The sequence below is a fragment of the Aquarana catesbeiana genome, linkage group LG02 (genome assembly GCF_042186555.1).
Source record: "Aquarana catesbeiana isolate 2022-GZ linkage group LG02, ASM4218655v1, whole genome shotgun sequence".
Lineage (NCBI taxonomy): Eukaryota > Metazoa > Chordata > Amphibia > Anura > Ranidae > Aquarana > Aquarana catesbeiana.
The window spans coordinates 737,359,570-737,378,753 of NC_133325.1; the positions used below are offsets into that span (position 1 = coordinate 737,359,570).

A 19,184-nucleotide genomic window follows, 5' to 3' on the forward strand; every position below is an offset into this window, starting at 1 on the left:
AATTCCACATGCAGGCTTACCAGGTCGAGCTGTAACGGTGTCATTAGGCCTTTGATTACATTTTTTTTTAGTTACAGAAACTAATAGAAAATGAATAAATGCCTTTGTTTTTATTTTTGCTTTCTGTGTCCAATTGAAGAGCCTTTCCTTCACTTTCTGTCCCAGAAACCCAATAATAAATGAGAATATATCTCCAAAGTGGGGTAAAATACTCTCTTAAAAAATTGTCATCTGAACAAGTGTCCATATTTGGATATTTCCCTTTTATTACTGTTCAAGTGACAACTATACAGTTGTTGACTTCCTATCACTTTCTGTCCTGGTGTCAATGATCACTGGAAAACATAGAGATGGCAGGGCTTCTTTACCATATCCTAAACTGAAAATAAAAAGTTTGATTTTACATACAGTGCGGACGGAAAGTATTCAGACCCCCTTAAATTTTTCACTCTTTGTTATATTGCAGCCATTTGCTAAAATCATTTAAGTTCATTTTTTTGCTCATTAATGTACACACAGCACCCCATATTGACAGAAAAACACAGAATTGTTGACATTTTTGCAGATTTATTAAAAAAGAAAAACTGAAATATCACATGGTCCTAAATATTCAGACCCTTTGCTCAGTATTTAGTAGAAGCCCCCATTTTGATCTAATACAGCCATTAGTCTTTTTGGGAAAGATGCAACAAGTTTTTAACACCTGGATTTGGGGATCCTCTGCCATTCCTCCTTGCAGATCCTCTCCAGTTCTATCAGGTTGGATGGTAAACGTTGGTGGACAGCCATTTTTAGGTCTCTCCAGAGATGCTTAATTGGGTTTGTCAGGGCTCTGGCTGGGAGGTTCAAGAACAGTCATGGAGTTGTTGTGAAGCCACTCCTTCATTATTTTAGCTTTAGGGTCATTGTCTTGTTGGAAGGTAAACCTTCGGCCCAGTCTGAGGTCCTGAGCACTCTGGAGAAGGTTTTCGTCCAGGATATTCCTGTACTTGGCCGCATTCATCTTTCCCTCGATTGCAACCAGTTGTCCTGTCCCTGCAGCTGAAAAACACCCCACAGCATGATGCTGCCACCACCATGCTCCACTGTTGGGACTGTATTGGACAGGTGATGAGCAGTGCCTTGTTTTCTCCACACATACCGCTTAGAATTAAGGCCAAAAAGTTCTATCTTGGTCTCATCAGACCATAGAATCTTATTTCTCACCATCTTGGAGTCCTTAAGGTGTTTTTAAGCAAACTCCATGCAGGCTTTTATGTGTCTTGCACTGAGGAGAGGCTTCCGTCGGGCCACTCTGCCATAAAGCCCCGACTGGTGGAGGGCTGCAGTGATGGTTGACTTTCTACAACTTTCTCCCATCTCCCGACTGCATCTCTGGAGCTCAGCCACAGTGATCTTTGGGTTCTTCTTTACCTCCCTCACCAAGGCTCTTCTCCCCCGACAGCTCAGTTTGGCCGGACGGCCAGCTCTAGGAAGGGTTCTGGTCATCCCAAACGGTTTCCATTTAAGGATTATGGAGGCCACTGTGCTCTTAGGAACCTTAAGTGCAGCAACATTTTTTTGTAACCTTGGCCAGATCAGTGCCTTGCCACAATTCTGTCTCTGAGCTCTTTAGGCAGTTCCTTTGACCTCATGAATCTCATTTTCTCTGACATGCACTGTGAGCTGTAAGGTCTTATAAGACAGGTGTGTGGCTTTCCTAATCAAATCCAATCAGTATAATCAAACACAGCTGGACTCAAATGAAGGTGTAGAACCATCTCAAGGATGATCAGAAGAAATGGACAGCACCTGAGTTAAATATTTGAGTGTCACAGCAAAGGGTCTGAATACTTAGGACCATGTGATATTTCAGTTTTTCTTTTTTAATAAATCTGCAAAAATGTCAACAATTCTGTGTTTTTCTGTCAATATGGGGTGCTGTGTGTACATTATTGAGGAAAAAAATTAACTTAAAAGATTTTAGCAAATGGCTGCAATATAACAAAGAGTGAAAAATTTAAGGGGGTCTGAATACTTTCAGTCCCCACTGTATGCTTTAAATGGACACCACAGTAGAGATTTTGCATAGAAAGTCAAGGTATTGAGGTTTTAGAATTGTGTAATGTTACCTGTTTTAGTTATATTAGGTGCTGCTTTTGTGGGGCCTGAAATCTATTTGCATTTTCATCTTAAAGCGGAGGGACACCCATAAAAAAAAAAAAAAAATGCCGCCAAAATTCCTAAAAATATGTAAAAAAAAACATTTTGAAAAAAAAAAATTATACTTACCTAAACCCTTGTTGCTAGGCAGTCTTCCTAATCTGCCTCTTCCTATTCCGCGGCGTGTTCTTCTCCTCAGTGAGCGGCCCCGTTGTCTTCTGGGAACTGTGTGTGTTCCCAGAACACCACGGGGCCATTCACAGATCGCTGCGCCACTCGCGCGTGCGCAGTAGGAAACTGGCAGTGAAGCCGCAAGGCTCCACTGCTTGTTTCCATTACATAGGATGGCGGACCCGAGAGCCGAGGGACGGTGCGGCCTCAGGCGGCCGACATCGCGGGCACCCAGGACAGGTAAGTCTACATATTTAAAGTCAGCAGCTACAGTGTTTGTAGCTGCTAACTTTAAAATTTTTTTTTAGCTGGCCGGAATCCCGCTTTAAAGCTAAACTCCAGGCATAACCCTGGACATCTTTGCCCAGAGATAGGCTTTAAATATTTTCACTTTAACCACTTGCCGTCCACGCTACAGCCGAATGACGACCAAAGCACGGACCTGAATTTCCGGGAGGCCATCATACGACGGCCTCCCCTGCAGGGCGCACGCGGCGCGCGCTGTGATCACTGAGTCACTGAGACTCAGGTGATCACAGATCTGAGTAAGGGGCCAGTCCCGGCCCCTTACTACGTGATCAGCTGTCAGCCAATGCCAGCTGATCACTTGATGTAAACAAAGGCTCGGCAATTGTTTTTTTGTTTCTCATGCTGACAGCGTGAGGAGAAAAAAGCCAATCACTGGCTTATCTGCAAGGGACATCGGTCCCGAAGAGCAAGAGGCAATTATGCCTCATCTGTGTCCACCAGTACCCCCTACAAGTGCCAGCTGCCATTGCCACGTGCCAGTGCCCACAGTGCCCACCAGTGCCACCTATAAATGCCCACCAGTGGTGCCAATCAGTGCCACCTAGCAGTGCTGCCTATCAGTGTAACTGATCAGTGCCCACTATTGCCACCCATCAGTGCCCATCATTGCCACCCATCAGTGCCTATCACTGCCACCTATCAGTGCCCATCAGTGCCGCCTCATCAGTGTACATCAAAGAAGGAGAAAAATTACCTGTTTGCAAAATTTTATAACAAAATTTTTTTAAAAATGTTTAAAAATTTGGCCTTTTTAAATTTTTTTAACAAAAATTAAAAACCGCAGGGGTGATCAAATACCACCAAAAGAAAGCTCTAAAAAATGATAAAAATGTAATTTGGGTACAGTGTAGCATGACCACGCAATTGTCATTTAAAGTGCATCAGTGCTGAAAGCTGAAAATTGGTCTGGTCAGGAAGGGGGTTTAAGTGTCCAGTAAGCAAGTGGTTAAAGCAAATTCCTTTTACCAGTATAGTATGTTTGCACCATTCATGAAAACTTTCCACAAATACAAACACTAGTGATACATTTTTTTCATCTCAGCAGGATTCCTGCATTTTGATGTTCCTAATTAATGAGTCTTAATGAGTTAATTTAATGACTTAACAGAGATTTTGGCACCAAATACCTGCTGTGCTTCCCTTGATTGCTGCTAGCTTAATAGAATATAAATTATGTGATTAAAAGATATATAATCAACCTATAGGAAATGTTTCATACTGTTCATTATCTCAGGTCATTAAAGGAGTTGCGCATATATGCTATTTTTCATTGATTTCATTCCATATTATAGAAGCTCAATGGAATACATTTCTGTCTTATCTTCTGCCAATAATCTAAACTGTAAAGTAATTTCTCCTTTCTCCTTCATGTCACTGATTCATACTAGATGAGATTTTGGAATTCATAGAAGCAGGAAAACAAAATGCAATATCAAGCAGTGCTTAAAGAATAAATCCTCCAGTATTTTCTGCATATCAGTAATTGTGCATTTGCCAAACATGTTAGAGTTTTGACTAGGTTTTTGACTAGGGTTGCTATGAATATTTGTTTGTTTCCTAACTTTTGAACCTAAAGAGAACTAGCCACAATAAGGTTTTTGCAAGAATTTGATAATTTAAGTAGTATTTAAGTGTAATGGCAAAACTTTTTTTAGATGTAGATAGCATGGTGAGGGGTTATAAACTACTGTCAGGATTTTATTAGGGAGATTCACTCTTTCTAATAGTCCTGATCAATAATGTCATGGGAAATGAACATGAGTGTAAATCAAAAAACCCACCAAAACTTGAATACAGGCATACCCCACTTTTAAGTACACAATGGGGTTTATTTACTAAAGCTGGAAAGTGCAAAATCAGGCTCACTCCTGCATAGAAACCAATCAGCTTCCAGGTTTTATTACCAAAGCTTAATTGAACAAGCTGGGGTTAGAAGCTCATTGGTTTCTATGCAGAAGTAAGCCTGATTTTACACTTTCCAGCTTTAGTAAATAAACACCATTGTGTACTTGAAAGTGGGGTATGCCTGTAATCTGCATGAAAGGAAATTACAGTGAATTTTCCCTAATGAGACACAGATGCCAATAAAAAAAAAAAACTTCTCCTGTTATACCAAATTCCCTATTGGGGAGATTTCCCTTCACTTCATATCCTGTTGATGCAACAGGAAATCAGGGGTAATCTCTCCAAAATGAACTGACACCCAAAGACGAAAATTTAAGGTTGGCAGGAGTTTCTCTGCAGGCTCTGCTATTTCCCTGGATTGTTACATGAGGTGAAAGGAAGTTAGTGGCTTAGAAACATAGAAGAGTGACGGCAGAAAAAAGACCATGTGGTCCATCAAGTCTGTCCCTTATTTTCAAATGTATGTGAAAAGGATGCATTTTTTATCATTCTAAACCAAGAAGGTGTGGATTCAAGGAGGAAATGGAGTGGAGTAAGTGAGCCATAAGTAAAAAGCGTTTGGGAAGAAAGAACAATAGGAAAGAAATCTTTTCATTATGAAAAATGATATTTTTCTGGAAATGGTAAACCTAGCCTTTTAAAAGAACACTAAAATACAACAATACACAGGTGATGGCACATTGTAAAAAATATTGATAACATATGCATTTTTAAAAATCCTCATTCTAAATTGTTTTCAGCTTAACACGATATGAAGTAAGCTGTTGACTTGTTTAATAGGTCTGACAAAAAAATGACACTGAAAGATTTACAAGGAAACCTGGTTCAGATCCCCGTGTCAGCTTTTAGATGAGTCAATCTGTCTGTTTCTAATTCCTTAGATTAAATATTGTGTTCACTCTAGGCACAACATTTCTAAAAATGTATATAATTAGTGCAGAATATAGTTACAAGACAACATAAAGATGTTTATTATTAAAATAGAATTGAAAGTAATTTCTGTTTTGTAAAATATATGTTTATTTTTCTTAAAGATACTCTTTTCAATGGCCTTGGAATTGGAGCAGTCATCGGTTTGGCAGTAGCAGCTCTCCTGCTAATTCTTGTTGTGACGGATGTCAGTTGCTTCTTCATGAGACAGTGTGGATTGCTTATGTGTATAACAAGACGGATTTGTGGGAAAAAAACTGGCTCCAGTGGAAAAAGTAAAGAATTAGAAGAAGGAAAAGCTGCATACTTGTGAGAAAAAAAAAGTGTTTTTTTTCTGCTTATGCCTAATAGAATGTGACGATTCCTTTCTGTAGGCTTAAACACAGTCTTCTGTATTTAAAATAATAATAGTGTAACAATTTGAATGATTATTTTAGTAGGTTTGTGAAGCAGATAATATGTCAGCTTTTTACTAACCTAAAGAAAGAAGAGTTAAGACTGTCAGAATGGATTTCAGTCACCCGAACGGTAGAGAGTGGGGACACCCTTAGCTGGACATCACTACCAAGCTGGAGGGGGTTCTCATATTTTCAGTAAAAATGAAATACTCTTCAAATATTATTTTATATTAGTTAAATAAGTACATATTTATTTTTTTACACATGTATTCATAGCATTCCAGAAAGTGATTATTAGTTATTTTTCTTGTTGATCTCTTTGGAAGAGTAATATGAAAGGTATGTTTGCTTTGTGGAGCAATTTGTATTAAAGCTGTACCAATGCCATGTACAAGCAGACACCCCCTGGTGTTTAAATATTCATCCTTCTTATGTAGCGCCAAATCCAGACTTATGTTTGCCCCCTTTCCTTCTTGCCTCCTGGTGTCACTATTGGCCCATCACTGTGATGAGTAGACTTACTGATTAATATTGAGGTACAGGTGGCAGGGTTATGCTCATGAAATATACATGCCAGAGAAAACTTTGGGATTTGGGTCTACTGGGTGCTCAGTGAGAATTATACCATTTGTCTTTTTGCATAATTAATATCACTTCTGTTTCACTTTAGGGTCATAAATAAAGTTATTACTTTGGGTAACTCTTTTATAACATGTATTCTTTCTACAAAATGTATGGTTTTAGGAAATGGTTTCAAATGAGTCATGTGACACTGCACTTCTGGGCTACTTTTATAAAGTGGTTGTCAACAAAAGTAGGAACATTCTTACGAGATTTTCACTCATACAGAAAAAAGTATTTGAGCTTGAAGGTCTGAGGTCTTTCAATGTTGTTTATTAGCTCTATTCTTGTATTGAGGAAGGAGAACTGCCTGTTGTATGGGAGGAAGTATAATAGACTCCACTTTTTTATTAGTTTTTTTCCCTTATGTATAAACTACTTACAGCACAAACATATACACTATAATAGGATAAGCACAAAAGCAGATTTGTAATTTTTCACCAGAAATTTTTGATGACTTTTTGCATTTATTATGACCATACTAAAATGATGAACATGTATAAGCTATTTAAAGGCACTAAACATAACATTTACCCTGTAAACGATCCTTGCTCTAAACTAACATATTTCTACTGTCTCCTGATGTTCCATTGTCTGTAAAGTTCTGTAACCTTTAGTATTTGTGCATATTTTTAATTAAAAGTGTTGCATTCAAAATTGGGGATACAGAAAGTTGAAAAATGAAAATTATAAATAAAAAGTTAAATATTACTTAACAACAAACATCTCCTCTCATTTTTCTTTATCCTGGATAAAAAAATAGAATGTGTTCCTATGTTCCATATTTAAGAAAAAAAGATTACCGGTATATTGATTAGCATACTTATTGAAGGCTGTCAGTATTTTCAACAGAGTGATAAATCCTTTGTTGGGACAGTTGCTCTTGACTTGATATTACATCCGCAGTCTTTGGACTGTCATATTTCTCAAAAGCATAGATTGTACTAAAGTTAATAAGATGCATTCTGAAGAACAGAAAAGTGTGTCATTGGAATGGAAGTGTACAATTGAAAACACTCAATGTACTGAAATGTACTGAACACTTTGATATAGAGAATATATATATATATATATATATATATTTTTTTTATTATTTATAAATCATTTTTACCAGATATTGAAATAACTCAAAGTGTTCTTCCTTCTCAAGAGGTTTTGGCTGCTGGCATATGTGATTCATATTCTTCATTTGTTGCACATTCCATTGTTGTTAGAATATTAGAACTTTATTTAGAAGTACACTGTACTTAAAAGTGGGGTATGTCTGTATATTACAGATAGAGAATAGTTTCACTTTTCAGTTTTGTTAATTTGTAGCCAGTTTTAATAGTTCCCAAATAGTTAAGGTGAACAATGTGAGAGCTTTGTGTTGCAGTTAAAGAAGCACTTTATATAATGTATATAGAGCATATGAAATTCATTGTCAAAGCTAGCACACTGCAGGGGTGGCAGAGATTATTGTGGTGTGTAAGTTTAAGGATCTTGGCGTGTAAAGTTTAGGATAATTACTTATCTGGTTAACATGCAAGGGTGTAGAAAATCGTGGTCGTCATAGTGGAAACTTTGCTCTTAAAGAACAGGGGCAGTGATGGGGCCACCACTCCTTTCCCAACCTGTATCATATGAACCTGATCTGATCTCTCCTAAGTCAGACTAGCACCATGCATCCTCTGGCACTTCCTTGATGTGCAGATTATGCTTTTAAAGGGAAAAATAACATGCAATATAGAATAGAGACATTGGAGTTGATTTACTAAAACTAGAGAGTGCAAAATTAATCAGCTTCCAGGTTTTTTTGTAATAGTTTAATTAAACAAGCTGAAGTTAAAAGCTGATTGGCTACCATGGACAGCTGCACCAGGTTTTGCACTCTCCAATTTTAGTAAATCAACCCCATTGTTTCTAAAAAGTAAGAATTTACAATGCAATTTATTTAATTAATTTTTAAAAATGCCACTGATTGATAGGCAAGTTGATTTGGGCAGGATTTAATTCACATTACTGGTTTTTAATTTACTAATAGTTTTAGGTTTGTCATTTTCTAATTGGATTGAAATTGTTTTTCTTTTTTTATGCTCATTTGTTAACACTTTGGTGAAAAGAGAGACTTGGTAAAAGAGGAAAGGGATTTTAAACTTGCAGCTGTAGACATTGTGCAATATGTCTAAAGATGTAGACTCTCAAAGACTGCGCGCTTCAATATTGGAAAATTTAACAGTGCTCTGAGTGCCTCACAGTTTAGAAATATTCATAGACTTGGAGATGAAAATACACGCCTCTGTTCCAAATAGATTTGTTTTTTTCTTTAGCCCAGGTTTTTCTTCAAGTCTTATGCTCTCATTATATGAGTCAGATAGTCACAAATGCATTTCCATCATAATACCTCAAACTTTACTGCTAGTAGAACATTCTTATCTCTGAAACATTACTTCCATACTTTTAAATTGAGTATGTTCCACTCATCCCTAACACAAATGTAAAAGAGTCTGAGGCTATGCTTATAGTAAAAAGACGGAATTTTTTGTTGTATTTGTCATGTTTATTGCTTTTAACAAAAATGAAAGTAAAAGAAAATCCCATATTTTGGGTTGTCCTCAGGTCAGTAATAGAGGGTAAATGTTATAAATGGTGACGCTAGTTCTGGTGACCTAGGGGGGTCCCAATGGATTCCCTTAATTTGCAGGGATTTTCTCTCATTTCTTGTTTTAGCAATGGGATAGGAAGTGAAGGTAAATCATCCTAATGAGACACAGATGGCAAAAGGAAAGCCCAACAGGGGTAATAACTCCCACCCCCCCCTTCCATACTCTATCCAAAATGAAAAAAAAAGTGCCTATAGTTCTACTTAAAGTATTTATTAAATGCAATAATCTGTGGGTTTTTTTTTTTTAATTTTTTATACCACTCACTTTTTTGTTAAAGCAGAACTCTGAAAATGTAAAAAAAAAGCTGAAACGCCAGTTGTGTTAACATAATCTCCTGTACAAGAATACTCAGACTGGAAGCATGGGTCAGTTAGGGCAAATTTTGGCTCTTTTTTGTTGGCTCTTTTTTGTTTGCATCATTTTAACAATGTAAAGATCTGTTTCAATGAGTTTTGGTCAAAGGGAAATGTCAGCTTGTTTAAGGATGCAGTTCATTGACAAGTGCTTATGACCTGCAGTTGACCTCCTTCTGATGAGTATCTGTCCTCTTTTTTATCCGCATCAGGCTGCTTCTAGCTACTTTTGCATTCCCATTGACTAGTTTGGAGAGAGATGCAGTTCTGATGCAAAAGCCCTAATCAGGCTGCTGCTCTGTAATTGTCTGATCAGCAAACTGGGGGAAGTTTTTTTTCTCCAGTGACCAGTCATCATTGGCCAATAGCATGATTTTAAAAGAAGAAGAATGTGGAAATATATATATATATATATATATATATATATATATATATATATATATATAGATAGATAGATCTAGATAGATAAATAGATATATAGATATATATCTATATATCTCTATCTAGATCTATCTATATAGAGATATAGAGATATATCTGTATATCTCTATATCTCTATATAGATATATCTATATATATAGATATATCTATATATATACAGAAAGAGAGAGAGAGAGAAGGAGTGACTACTGCCAAGATCCTGAGATTTTTGCCTGGAATTCTGCAAAAATCCATGCTTCTGTGAGTATACTATATAGTGCTGAAAATGGACTCATAATTAGGCCCTAGACCTCCATGGACCACTATTTCTTAAATAGTCCATCTTGTTACAAATATGATTTATATGTGCTGCTAAAGCACATAATGCTGAATCCATTACATAACCCTTTGGCTTAGAAGACTATGTTCTCATGTGTTAAAAGTAAGAGCAAAGCAATGGTAATGCACGTGTGATAAGTAAACATACAGTAGTTGGCAGTGTTGCTCTAAATAATCATTTGGCCAAATCAAAGTTGATTTTGGAAATATTTAATAATAGGAAAAGTACAGGAGCCATGGTACAATTTCTTTTTTTTTTTAGAATAAAAAAAAAAAACTTTTTAGTAAAGTGTATTTTACATTCTAAGGGCCTGTTTTGATGGGCTTTAGGCATATCTCAATGGGCAAATTCAGCCAATTGACTTGCAATTGGTGGATCTATCACAGTTCATTGACAGCTGCATTTGACCTGCAGTTGACCTCCCTCAACCTGCTTCAAGATGATTTTGGAATCCCTTTGACTTTTGAGAAGTAGTTCTGACAAAAACAAAAGCCCTTTGACACAGGTCCTACATGTATTTTCTTTAATATGCATTCTTGGGCAATATGTTAAATACAAATTTCCAGAATAATAAAACTGTGGTCAGTACATCATTTCAAGAGTGTTTGATATCTTGTAGGAAAGCTGGATCAAAACAGCCAATAGTAGAGATGAGAAGTGAGGATGAAATAATTGCTAATCATGATGGGAGCCCAGTAAATGAACCAAATGAAACAACACCTCTTACAGAACCTGAGTATGTATTTTGTTCTTGAGTTTTTTTTCTCCTATAAGGTTTAGCATCAAAGCAGCTAAACATAAGAGGATTTTATGATGCCGGATGCTATCTTTCAAATAGTTATAGATCATAGATCTCTCTCTCTCTCTTATGATCAGCTGTTGCATTTTTGTTTTTCTCTGCAAATAAAAAGTGTATTTCATGGATACAATATCGAAATAAAAATCAAAGGAGAATCAATATATTTAATAAGTTATACATTAATTACTCAGTTGCCCTACCAATAAATTGCTCAATCTATTGTGATGTGGAATTGCTAAATGTGTTGGTTCCATTTCATTAGTTTATAGTCTTAAAGTGTATTTTAACCCTTCTACTTGCTTCCTTTGTGGTTGGTAAAATATAGTATTGAAAGTGTTTTGTTATACCTTATTATTGGATAAGGATTAAAAAAAAATGTTAACCCTGTCATAAATCCCGTGAGCTTTTAACTTCCTGTGCAAATCTCAAACAATATTATCAGACCTGTCCAAATCACCTCTGTGGACTACAGAGCACTAGCAAACCTCCTAATGTTATAGATGGAAAGGGAGGTGTTGTGTAGTCCTGTGCTAGTGTGACAACGCTGCTCTTCCATAGACACAGTACAGTATTTTTTTCCTATAATTACTAAATAAACATTAGGGAAAATCTATCTGACAAAAACAAATGCAGCCAGCACATCTAAGGGCTGGTAAGCTGCAATACATTATATTTGACATTTTAGTCTAATGCCCCGTACACACGGTTGGACTTTGTTCGGACATTCAGACAACAAAATCCTAGGATTTTTTCCGACGGATGTTGGCTCAAACTTGTCTTGCATACACACGAAGTTGTCGGAAAATCCGATCGTTCTAAACACGGTGACGTAAAACACGTACGTCGGGACTATAAACGGGGCAGTGGCCAATAGCTTTCATCTCTTTATTTATTCTGAGCATGCGTGGCACTTTGTCCGTCGGATTTGTGTACACACGATTGGAATTTCCGACAACGGATTTTGTTGTCGGAAAATTTTATATCCTGCTCTCAAACTTTGTGTGTCGGAAAATCCGATGAAAAATGTGTGATGGAGCCTACACACGGTCGGAATTTCTGACAACAAGGTCCTATCACAAATTTTCTGTCGGAAAATCTGACTGTGTGTACGGGGCATAAGGTTTAAATTTGCTTTCAAAGTGAGCAACTCTTCACTGAAGATTCTGTTGTGATATGTCTCACATACTATGAAGGCAATGACAAAATCTAGGATAGGAAGCATTTATAAAATATATATACTTCACAAAAACATATCAGAGAAGCCTCATTTAAAAATGCATCAGCTTATTATTTATTTATAACAATTGCAGAATGCCTTATAATGAAAAACATACTGTAATAATAATAATAATACATTGTAAACACAATCAAAAAAAGCAAAAAAATAGTAACAATATTTTTTATACTGATTAGTAGGGTTACCTGGAAGCAATTCAATTATATGGAAACCCCCCAAAAATGTAAAATTAAATAAAAATTGCGACCTATCTGTCCTTGTGGTAGGTGCATTAGTCTTTTAGATTCACTTGGTGATCCTGTCAGTAACACACTTTTCTGTCCTACGGTGACAATGTTTACTCACAATACTGTTTCTGTGGTGGAGCAGTTGCTTGCCTGACTTGAACAACAAGCACGTTCCCCTCTTCCATTTTCCATGAACAGCACACAGGAAGTTACAAGGACACTACATATCTAATGGGATAAAAACATATTTATTTGTACTTGCAGAAAATGTGCTTAGCCTGAAAAAAGAAAACAAATGCAGCCACCACTTCTAAGGACTATTAAGCTGCAATGCATTTTTTTTTGTTCTTGGGTGTAGATATACTTTAAACTATTGGCTGTTTTTTTTTTTTGGCCGAGTGGTATATTGAGGGAAAGAAGGCGTTTGCAGGTCTCACCCTACTTTCAAAAAATAACTTGGTTAGAAGGATGCAGGTCTTTCACTTGAATTTGATCAGGAAGGCCTTTTATGTAGCACATCCACTCTTTATTGTATTCCTGCTGGGCTCTCAAATTTCCTCAGATAAGATGAGTACTATGAGCATGGGGCCCCCAGGATACCAGTACTGATCACTGCAGATTAACCCAGCCTGGCCTAATAAGGGCTTCTCGTAATCCTCTGATACCTGTCTAGACGTAATTGGCAATGGAAGCCATTGTGATACCAATGCAAAAAAAATTCCAGGAGATTCCCCATTATGTTTAGAGGAAAGAGCATTCCACATAAGAAGAATATTTAGCAGGTTCACCATATTAATGATTGCAAGATATAGGTCACACATCCGGATAGTCGGGGGCATAAGGCTTACAGTTTTAAATAATTTGATAGAAATGTACAGCGTAAGATCACCCTGTAAGATAAATAAACCATAGTCCAGAGAGCAGAGACAATTTGAGAGGCCCATAACTACATCAGAGGTGTTCCAAAGTTCAGCATTCCTTCTTGAGGGATGTGAGTAGTTCCGATATCTACAGGTTCCCAAGGTTTCTCCATCTTTCCCCTTAAGGTACACAATATGGGCTACATGCTAGTCTGTGCTGTTGCACCCACAGGGAAAACTAGTAATCACTCTTCTTGTGGAAACGAATTTCCCAGCCAGCTCTCCACCTTTCTAATATACGCTCACCAGGGTTCCCCTATCCTAGCTGGGACAAGGCTGGCACTTACCTCAAGTGGCCTCAAGTGGCCCCTAAGCAGAATATCAAGTTTTAGGGGCATCTAGAGGCCAACCAGAGGAACTACAAAAGGCCACATATGTGCCTTACCCTACAGTCCCTATGGTACTACAGACTTATACAAGGCCATATGGAGAATCTTGCATGGATTTCTCTTGACCAGGGCAAGTAAACTAGCTGCCGATTTTGTAGTTTAGCCATTATAACCATGTTTACTCTTTTATATGTTGTGATAAAAATTATAATATATTTTCAAGATGCAAATTCCCCTTACTAGGGAAGTTGAAAGGGCCAATACATTTCGATATGAAAGTTAGCCATTTATTAACCACTTCCCGCCCGCCCTATAGCGGATTGACGTCCAGGAAGTGGTTCTGTTATCCTGACTGGACGTCATATGACGTCCAGCAGGATAACATGCCGCAGCGCGCCCCCGGGGGCGCGCATCGCGGCGATCAGTGGAGCGGTGTGTCAGTCTGACACACCGCTCCACTGATCTTGGTAAAAAGCCTCCGGCGGAGGCTCTTTACCACGTGATCAGCCGTGTCCAATCACGGCTGATCACGCTGTCAATAGGAAGAGCCGTTGATCGGCTCTTCCTCACTCGCGTCTGACAGACGCAAGTAGAGGAGAGCCGATCGGCGGCTCTCCTGGCAGGGGGGGTCTGCGCTGATTGTTTATCAGCGCAGCCCCCCCACAGATCACCACACTGGACCACCAGGGATCGCCACTAGGACCACCAGGGAAGGGGCAACATGTGGATGGCCAGGTATGTACCCCATGGCCATCCACATGTGCCCAGTGTGCCAAATCTGTGCCAATCAGTGCCCACAAATGGGCACTGATGGCACAATTATGTTGCAGTGATGCCCAGCAATGCCACCCTTAGGGGCATCACTGCAAACAAGTAATGCCATCAGTGCCACCCATCAGTGTCCATTCATGCCACCTGTCAGTGCCCATCCGTGCCCATCAGTGCCCATCTATCAGTGCCCATCCGTGCCCATCTGTGCCAACTATCAGTGCCACCCATAAGTAACCATCAATGCCACCTACGAGTGCCCAACAATGCCACCTATGAGTGCCCATCAGTGCCACCTATAAGTGCCCATCCATGCCACCTATGAGTGCCCATCAGTGCCGCATACCAGTGCCACCTATCAGTGCCCATCAGTGCCACCTATCAGTGCCCATCAGTGCCGCCTATCAGTGCCCATCATCAGTGCCCGTCAGTGCCACCTCATCAGTGCCACCTCATCGGTGCCACCTCATCGGTGCCCATCAGTGCCGCCGTATCAGTGCCCGTCAGTGCAGCCATATCAGTGCCCATCATTGAAGAAGAAAACATACTTATTTACAAAAAGTTTTAACAGAAACAAAGAAAAACTTGTTTTTTTTCAAAATTTTCGGTCTTTTTTTATTTGTTGCGCAAAAAATAAAAACCGCAAAGGTGATCAAATACTGCCAAAAGAAAACTCTATTTGTGGGAACAAAATGATAAAAAATTTGTTTGGGTACAGTGTAGCATGACCGCGCAATTGTCATTCAAATTGCGACAGCGCTGAAAGCTGAAAATTGGGCTGGGCGGGAAGGTGTCTAAGTGCCTGGTATTGAAGTGGTTAAGAGTATGTCTCTATTTCAGAGGTAGAATGCTATTTTAACCACTTGACTACTGGGCACTTAAACCCCCTTCCTAACCAGACCAATTTTCAGTTTTCGGTGCTCTCACATTTTGAATGACAATTACTCAGTCATGCAACACTGTACCTATATTAAATTTTTGTCCTTTTTTCACACAAATAGAGCTTTCTTTTGGTGGTATTTGATCACCGCTGTTTTTTTTTTTTTATTTTTGCGCTATACAAGAAAATTCTGTAAAAAAATGCATTTTTCTTTGTGTCTGTTATACAGTTTTGCAAATTAGTAATTTTTCTTCATAAATTTTGGCCAAAATGTATACTGCTACATATCTTTGGTAAAAAATAACCCAAATCGGTGTATATTATTTGGTCTTTGTGAAAGTCCACAAGCTATGGTGCCAATCTCTGAAAATTGATCACATCTAACAAGCCAGGAAAGTACAAATACCCCCCCAAATGACCACTTTTTGCAAAGTAGACAATTTAAGTAAGAGGCATGGTGAGTTTTTTGAAGTTGTAATTTTTTACATCAATTCTTTGCAAAATCAAGATTTTTTTCCTTTTTTTCACAAAATTGTTATATTAGCAGGTTTTTTCTCACACACAGCATGTGCATATCACAAATTACACCCCAAACACATTCAGCTACTCCTCCTGAGTATGGCCATACCACACGTGTGAGACTTTTACACAGCGTGGCTACATACAGAGGCACAACATGCAGAGAGCACCATCAAGTGTTCTTGGAGCATAAATTACACATATCATTTATTGACTACCTCTTATGCCCCGTACACACGGTCGGACATTGATCGGACATTCCGACAACAAAATCCTAGGATTTTTTCTGACAGATGTTGGCTCAAACTTGTCTTGCATACACACGGTCACACAAAGTTGTCGGAAAATCCGATCGTTCTGAACGCGGTGATGTAAAACACGTATGTCGGGACTCTAAACGGGGCAGTAGCCAATAGCTTTCATCTCTTTATTTATTCTGAGCATGCGTGGCACTTTGTGCGTCGGATTTGTGTACACACGATCGGAAATTCCGACAACGGATTTTGTTGTCGGAAAATTTTATAGCCTGCTCTCAAACTTTGTGTGTCGGAAAATCCGATGGAAAATGTGTGATGGAGCCTACACATGCTCGGAATTTCCGACAACAAGGTCCTATCACACATTTTCCGTCGGAAAATCCGACCGTGTGTACGGGGCATTACACTTTTGAAGGCCCTGGAGCACCAGAACAATGGAAACGCCCCAAAAATGACCCCATTTTGGAAAGAAAATAACCCAATGTATAATCTATGTGGCATAATGAGTCTTTTGAACATGTCATTTTTTTCTACAAGTTTTTGGAAAATGTGGAAAAAAAATGAAAACATTTTTTTTTACACAAAGTTGTCCATTTATACAATATTTCTAACACATAGCATGTACATACCAACAATTACACCCCAAAATAGATTCTCCTACTCCTCCTGAGTACGGCGCTATCACATGTGGGAGACTTTTACACAGCCTGGCCACTTAGAGGGGCCCAACATGCAGGGAGCACAATCAGGTGTTCTAGGGGCATAAATGTCAACTCTAATTTGACTACCTATTACACTTTTATGAGGCACTTTTAGTGGCATGGATGTGACATGGATGAGAACTGATGGGGGTGGATGAGTCTTGGATGGGGATGGCTGAGTTTTGATGGGATGACTGAGCATGAATGAGTATTGCTGAGTCCAGCTGAGTACGACTGATTACGGCTGGGTACGGCTGGGTACGGCTGGGTACGGCTGAGTACGGCTGGGTACGGCTGAGTACGGTTGAGTACGGCTGGGTATGGCTTTGTACGGCTGAGTACATCTGAGTACGGCTGGGTACGGCTGAGTACATCTGAGTACGGCTGGGTATGGCTGAGTATGGCTGGGTATGGCTGAGTATGGGTGGGTATGGCAGAGTATGATTGGGTATGGATGGGGGTGTATGGGATGGCTGAGCATGGATGGATGGATAAGTATTGCTGAGTATGGATGGATGGCTGAGCAAGATGAGTATTGCTGATTAGGGATCAATAGTTGAGCATGGATGGATGAGTATTGCTGAGTATGGATGGATGGATGAGTATTGCTGAGTATGGATGGATGCCTAAGCATGGATGGATGAGTATTGATGAGGATGGATAGATGGATAAGCATGGATGGAGGAGTATTGATGAGGATGGATGGTTGAATATTGCTGATTATGGATGGGGATAGATGGGTTGGCTGAGCATGGATGGATGGATGGCTGGAATTGTCACAGATCAGCGCTGCAGGCACTACACATCCAGCCCACAGTGCTGCTGTATCTTATGTCTCCCCTCTCTGCTCACACTGTACCAATAGGTACGAGGAGGGGAGAGAGTAACTGGATATGACGCCGGTTTGTTTACAAGTGATTGCTCCTTCATTTGACGGAGTGTTTACGTGGTAAAAGGCCGCTGTCAGTGGCCATTTACAGTGATCTGTGATGGTCATGAATATTCCCGGGTGCACACCCCGGGGGCCCGCGGGAGCGCGATTCTAGGAGGACGCCAGTGTACTCCCTCCCAGGGTTATCAAGCCACGCTGTACCTGTCATTCGGCTATGGCACGGTCGGCAAGTGGTTATCTAGCCAATGACTACTTTTTTTTAATAAAAGTAATAGTGTGATTCTTTTATAGCATTATGTTCCTCACACAGTACTTGATATGGTAGTGTGATGTGACAGGATCATGGATAAGGATCAAGGAGCTGTGAATATAGTATAATATAAGTCATGCAGGTAGAACAGCATCAATCGTAGAAAGTCTGTAGTGTCACTTTGATGCGGGTCAAGAGTGTAAAATATTTATAAGATAGCTGAACCTTTAGAAAGTTAAAAGTTGGAAAATAAAATCTTCAGTAGGCCAAGGGCAAAACCTCATTCTACCTACACACTTTCAAAATGTTAATATGGTCTTATATCTGTTTTTTTTTTTATGAAAGCAAGTACAACAGCCAGGGGGTTCACAATGTACAATACCTTGAGACGTCAATGACTAAATACCTGGTTATGTGCTTCATGATAAGTGGTAATGTTGCAGTTTTTCTGTGTTCCTCAATCTGAGATAAACCAACAAGGAGGAAAGTACCATTCAGCAAATGCCTAAAGGATTTAGTAACAAAATAGGCAGTACTGGGATAAAAGGGAAAGATTTTCTTTTTCAATTGTATTTTAACAAAAAAATACATTATTATAAGAAAGCCCACTATTTCCCCCAAGACACCAAAGCCAGATGCAGCCCTGTGTGATAGAAGTCTCATCCAAGTGTCACATGACTCATTTTGACTTTTTATTTGGTTATTTTAAAGATACCTGAAGTTTAGCTTGTTTTATGAATACATTTTTGTAATGTAACTGTTCTTAGGGTAACCCTAAAGTCAAAAGCTGATCCCTCTTGCTGTTGCCATAACATAAATTAAAGTTAGACTATTCCAATGTTTACCTTTATAATAGAGTGGGTTTCCCAGAGACCATCTGTTTGCTGTCTGCGTCTCAGCAGTGCAGGTCAGTTTTTCCTAGTAAAAGGTATTTACCGGCTCATGCTGCCTGAACAGCCAACCAGTGCCTGAAAAGGCAGAGTCCTCTTAGCTGTACCAAGGTGGCAGCAACTAGATAAATTCTATGGGTTCCCACCTCAGGAGAAAGGGTATATTTTAACTGGGGGTGGAGGAGTTGACTTTAGAACTGCTTCAACATCTTGTTTTGGCTTATTTTGTAAATGCCGCTCAGTATAAAAATAATTTAATAATGCTGCTAAAAAAAGTAGGA

General features: G+C 39.0%; 1 protein-coding gene across 1 annotated transcript in view; it reads left to right on the forward strand.

The window, feature by feature from the left end:
• The window catches only part of NCAM2 (neural cell adhesion molecule 2), a gene marked incomplete in the record, with an annotated part of 595,102 nt that overhangs the window by 566,625 nt on the left and 9,293 nt on the right, over positions 1-19,184 (forward strand). The window contains 2 exon segments of the mRNA XM_073617071.1: positions 5,562-5,766; positions 10,854-10,970. Coding sequence (XP_073473172.1) covers positions 5,562-5,766; positions 10,854-10,970 — 322 coding nt within the window.